Below are 6281 nucleotides of genomic sequence, written 5' to 3' on the forward strand. Positions count from 1 at the left end.
CCATACAATTTTTCAAAACATAATTCACATGAAAAAATACATTCAAGATACAAAAAGTGTAGAAAAACCAAAAACAATTAGATGACATATAAATAACAGTGTTAGTCATGATTTGATTATTGCAGACATTAAGCAATTGATTAGTTTATTAGTAAATAAATAATTAGCTTGTTAGTTAGTTAGCTGGCTAGTTTAGATTGACTTGTTAGTAAATTGGGGGTTTAAATAATTTACTAAACCTACAGGTTTCTGGAAATAACATTAATATCATAAACACTTTACTTTTACTGACCCACGAGAATCTAAGAGTATTTCTATTTGAAGTAATACATTCTTTTTTTTGTGTATAATTTTAGGTAACATCGATGAAATATAAATAGTTAATACATCAAATGTTTTTATATGAGACAGGCCAAGGGAAGCATTAACAAAGTTAATAAAAAAAGAATAGTTTTGATAACAATCCTATTTTTGCTTTGTCGTCACCTGTGTACATCTCTCTTTTTACCATTTTACTCACAAATTTATCCAATATTAATGCAATAGAAGTGTTCAATTGATATATCTTTGCATGACTACATACACAGAAGTAAATGCTAAATCTTAAAAGCAGGAGAGATGTGCTTATCTTTGATGACAATAAGTTTCTACATTTTAACACTAATATCTTCAGCCTTACTTCAACACAAACATTTATTCAGAAGCTCTTAATACTACACTAAACCTCTAATGGCATTAACATTGCACATTTCAAATTTGCTTTTGCAATCTATGCTAAGAATACATAGAATTATTTAATTAAGTGCACATATAGTTAACAAGAATGCTTTCCATTGAATTGAATTTAGAATACAAGAGCACTGACGATTAAATGCATTGTTCATGGGCACAGGTGCCATGGCCATGGATCAAACCCAAACTTTCAAGTGTCAGCCAGGTGCCCTAGACCCCTAAGCCACAGCACCCTGCCTTATTGCTAGAAATTAGTGATACTGACCTTTTTGGTTATTAATTTGCATATGATGCAGTTACTGCTGCTATCAATACCCACGGGCACGGCTAATACAAAAGACTTGACTTTTTACTAAAGTACGATTTAAAATTATGTTATACTAATAATAATAAAAAAATCCCCTCAGAGATATGGAGAATAACTGGCCCTTAAAGTAGAACAGGTAAAAAACATAAACATGAACCAAGGACATGAAACATACATGATAATTTACTAAACTCCAAAAATCCAACATAATTGACAATTTGACAGGACTAACTTATGATGACCAATGTTACCACACATCCAACAAAAAGGTACCATATTACCCAATTTTTTATAAAATGGGGTGCATAAGTGAATAAATAAAAACTTACTACGAAGGCCCAATCCTCTCCGGCACTTTGTCTGAGTGCCATGGAACCGCTGCCCGAGATCTTGACAAGTGAAGTTAAACAAAGCATTGGAATATAACAAAATGCTCAAATGACCATGGGTAAATCATAAGAAAAGATATTGAAATAAAGCTTTAATGAGAGAAATGAATGCAATAAATCATGGTTAATGTGTGCAAATAAAAATAAAAGCAAATTAACAAAATGGAAAGCATTCAAAAGAAATTTTTACCACACACTACATGAATATCAAAATGTTTTAAAATCTAGTGTGATTTAAATATTGGATTATGCTCTCTACCAAAAGTTTTCAAAGCTTGTAAGTCTAAACTGCAGATTGATAGACTAATTGTTTTTTTTTTCATATTAATAAACTAGCAGTGTGATATTGCAATATCAATCAACAGGTGCAATATGTAAATAAATAATACTAATATAAAAAATAGCATTTTCTCTTTTCACATTCAAGTGATTTATGCACTGCAGTATAGAATCAATTTATCAATTATCTTTAGCATTGAAGTTGTATCCATGTGAATCTTGCTAACCTTAATTACCAATGCATTTTCACTGCATAATACTTTTATAATACACATGCATGATTATATAGAGGAGATACACAGTTTCACCAATCATAATATATCATGTATGCATGATTCATGCAAAGAGCAAAGCTGATAATGAATATTACAACCATTCTTGCAATAGATGCTTTCCACATTCCTCTAATAGTTGTTTATCCTTTGAAAGATGCATTATTGAAAACTGTTCAGTAATTTCTTTTGTATCTGTGATTGAAAAAATTAATGCCATAATAGCTTTTTTAATCTTCATATATTATCAATGTAGTGTTACAGTTTTGGAAGTATGGGATCTAAATGAATATATAAAAAAATATTTTCAAAAAGAAGCCAGTTACATAACTAAGGGTACCCAATTAGTATGATCTGTAAATTCTATGAAACAAAAGTGGGAAGGTGTGTAAATGTTTTGGTTAACACTTTTGGAAACAATTCTGGATGTGTTATGTTTTTAGAGAAGATATTATTGGAAATTTAATATGGCACCTATTGGAACTGCCATTGTGGTCTAATATGTAACTATTGAAAGATGATAGAAAGAGGAACAACATAAATGGTTAAAGTGAGAAAGGGGGAATAATTGTGGGAATCTCTTTCTAATATACAACATAAGCTCATAATCACACAAATCCTGGAATTAATTACCTTCCTTTTTGTTTTTACCAGGACTCACGTCCCTTTTTTTACTAATGATAATCACCCATCCTACCATTTCTTTTCTTGAAGTCAAGTTGAACAGTAAATTATCAAAAAACAAAACAGGTTGTCCCTCTATTTCATTCAACTCCGGAATTATTCTTACCATACAACTGCCATATCCTTTGTCATATGCAGGATGGAAAAATTGCTTTCAAGAATGTGTTTTTTCTTTCTCATTCTTCATGCATATTGGTGCTGTGGAAAAATGTTTTTAGTTGCAAAAGAGCAGTAACTACGTTTATACTTACTGCATCAATCGGACAATGCTCCTCAGCAGAGTCTGCACTGTTGGTGATTGAAATCTGTTGGATGTCACCCTGAAATAACAAAACATTCACAAAATAATGCTAATAGCTACATAACATGCTTAGGATAAATTCTTATTCAAATAGATATCAATAAGAACTATAAATCAAAACCAGTGATTAATCTAAAATAACAATTTGATCAATATTCAATTTTAAAGGTGGTAGCTAGGCCAGGGACTAAAACCCTGGTACCCAGGTACTGCCTGGAAGCCTCAGGTACCCGGGTAGAAAAACCAATACCGATACCCACAATTGCTTACCAGTATAACGTACATGTTTTTGATTAGTACTGCTTAGTGTAAGACACATTATCCCTTCTGTCTGGACATGTCTTAGCGATATCCAAATTAGGCAATTGCATAATTCCAAAATGTGATATGAATATCCCTTTATATGACAATATCCCAGATATTTAATCAAATACCGGTACATAAAAGAGAGAAACATCAAATTTGAGCAGCATTCCTTTGCAATGGCGAAGAAAATTAATGAGTCCGCGGTTCAGAGTTTGAGACATTACTGTGTCAATGAAGGAACAAATCAAATAAAAAAAAGAGAAATTTTTCTCAGCTTTGCAAAAATGTTACTGTTTTTCAGCTGGTTTAAACAATAACAAATATTTTCACGACAAATTTCTTCACTTTCTATTATCAATTAATTATTAAAAGGGTTAGATTAGCATTATCTTCCTGGTATTTCTAGTCTGTAGGGATGTTCCACCAGTCATATTTAATGTGACACGATTTTCAGGTACCCAGGTACCTGCCCGAAAATTACCACGGGTACCTGAAGACAAAAATACCCGATAGTCCCAGGCCTAGTGGTAACACTACAATTATTGCAAGTTTAACAGTAATTAAAATATTATGAGGATGTTGAAATAGCAATTGTGATATTTCAACAAAAAACAAATTTGAATAATGAGGAAAACAATTACATTTATGAATGATGTATTCTCTTATACTTGAAATGCTGTACACTTTCATGTATTACCAATGCATGAATTGACGGTATGCTTCCTTTTAGTAGCAAGGGCTTCTGCTCAGATAAGATTTCATTAACTCTTTGCCCGCCACGGACGACTCGCGGCACATACAGCGGACTGCCAGTGACGACTCAAGTCACAGTTCGCACACAATGCATACAGCACCCCAAAATTAATGTGGCGCACGGGGGATAGTGTACGTGGCGGGCAAAGAGTTAAGATAACATTACATACCCGATATTGCACATCTTCTCCTACTGTCCCAAGATGTCCAATGAACAGGGGAGCCATTGGTGGTATCCTGATATGCCAACCAGGATCTTTATCAAACGTCTGTGTACCAAGTTCTTGACAATCAAGGAATAAGGTCACCTGGTTGTCCCTGACACTTAATGCTAGTTGTGTCCAATGGTTGGTGAAGGAAGGCACAAGGAAAGCTGCTACCTCTGTTGATTCACTTGTATAGTCTATGTTTGTAAGAATGAGGCTTATCCTCATGTCTTCTATTGATATGCTTGTGATGTTTACACTGAGGATGATGGTCTGATGATAGGGGTCTGTCACCCCAAAGACTGTACCCCTGCTACCACTATAAGGGCGTAGCAGCATCAGGATAGAGAACTCAGGAAAGTTGGCAGAGAAGTCTGTTGGTAGGATGATTTCAGCATGTCGACCTGCATTGGAATCTCCTTCAAACTTGAAAGCAGCTCCAGTCAAACCTTCTGTAAAAGTCACTCCATTTGGGAGGGGATGGCCAATGACCTGAAGTATATCTTGACTTAACACATCTGAAAGATAGAAGAAAAATATGGCTTAATAATAATATACATTGCAAAATGATCTTTTTGTAGATTATCCTTTCCCATCTGCATGAACACTAACATTCAGTTTATAGGTTTACATTTTGAATTGGATAGTGCACAAGATTGGATGTCAACAACTGTATTAATGTAAAGTGATCGAATCTTGCTCCTTTTAGAAAATAATAGAACCCATCTTTTGACTGGGAAATTCTCTGAACTTCTGACCCGAACACCAATGGTCACAGGTCATGTCCAATATGTATCTATAAAATCCATCCATTATACCTGACATTTTAATCAGCCACAACAAACATATCACATCACGAGAAGTTGACAGTATCAACGGACCAACATCACCAAAGTTTGGAGATCCTCAAGGGTCCTTTTCAATATCCTTTTCACAACTGAAAATTAATCTTATGACACTGCTACCAAATGGACCAACAGTAATAAAAATGTAAAAGATCCCATCTATAAATCCATTCATGACTCTATCCTGAACTGTATCTGAATGAATTTGATGAGTGAAACCTTCTAACAGGGGGACAAGGTTGTGTATACAGATTAATTGTTTAGAATATTGGAATTATCATTAGCAAGCAAGTTTCATTTTTGATATATTCTGATATGTTCAACATCCCTTTCATGCTTGATAACAATGATACAAATCAAGGAACTATGCCTCAGCTGAAGGGTTTGGGGTATTTTGAAACACATTGCCTCCCATACAAGAGAGTACAAACAGGGCTTTCTAACTACTAAGGACTCTAACCACTAAGCCTTCATCTATCTCAAACAGTCAATGACTCAATGACCTGAGTTGACACTAAATACTATGGCATGTATGGCCTGGGGTGAAAGGTGGTCTTGATGCAGGCCTACCAGGGATGAAGGTGGTGTTGGTTTGTTGATGGAATCAAGGAGCTAAGATTTCCTCTTAATCCCCATGAGGGCCAAGTTCAGACATTTGCTTGAAACCTGAGCTCAAAGGGTCATTACTGGTCTTGAAAGTCTGGTAGAAGCTCTTCCATCACTTGTGATGACAATTGTCAAATTTAGAAAATGCCTGCCATTTTCCCACTTCAAAAGTATATCGCCTTCAAATTCTCTGCACTTTTCTTGATATCTTAATAATGCTGCGTGTCACACATCACACCCTAAGCATGTATGGATGGGATACTTATTTCAAACGACTCCCGATTTTTCTTGTGTGGTCCAGCACTGGACTCATATTCGCAAGGTTGTGAGTTTGAATCCACACTCTGCCATCATCTATAAGGTCAGCCACTATGAATTATTAACCTAGGCATGAATGTTTTCTAGGTAACTGGTATACATGTATATAAAAGCTTAGCATTTACCAGCAAAACGCTGTCCCGCCGAGTTCCTACGGGAGTTGCCATTTTTAAAAAAAAAACAGAAAACAGAAATACATTTTCAAAAGTCATCTTTCTCGAAATATTTCTTCAAATAAAAGAAAAAAGAATGTTTTTGACCGCCTGCCTATCATGGAGTACAA

At 34.7% G+C, this 6281-nt stretch overlaps 1 protein-coding gene across 1 annotated transcript in view; it reads right to left on the reverse strand.

Moving 5' to 3' along the window:
* The window catches only part of LOC121428770 (collagen alpha-1(I) chain-like), a 63956-nt gene extending 59210 nt beyond the window's left edge, over window positions 1-4746 (reverse strand). Inside the window, exons 1-3 of the mRNA XM_041625593.1 lie at window positions 4194-4746; window positions 2915-2983; window positions 1369-1428 (exon numbers count right to left, since the gene is read on the reverse strand). Of these exons, the coding sequence (XP_041481527.1) occupies window positions 1369-1428; window positions 2915-2983; window positions 4194-4568 (504 nt within the window). The 5' untranslated portion in view covers window positions 4569-4746. The remainder of the gene's footprint in view (window positions 1-1368; window positions 1429-2914; window positions 2984-4193) is intronic.
* Window positions 4747-6281: the final 1535 nt, after the last annotated feature.

Source organism: Lytechinus variegatus, chromosome 1 (assembly GCF_018143015.1).
Source record: "Lytechinus variegatus isolate NC3 chromosome 1, Lvar_3.0, whole genome shotgun sequence".
Taxonomy (NCBI): Eukaryota; Metazoa; Echinodermata; class Echinoidea; order Temnopleuroida; family Toxopneustidae; genus Lytechinus; species Lytechinus variegatus.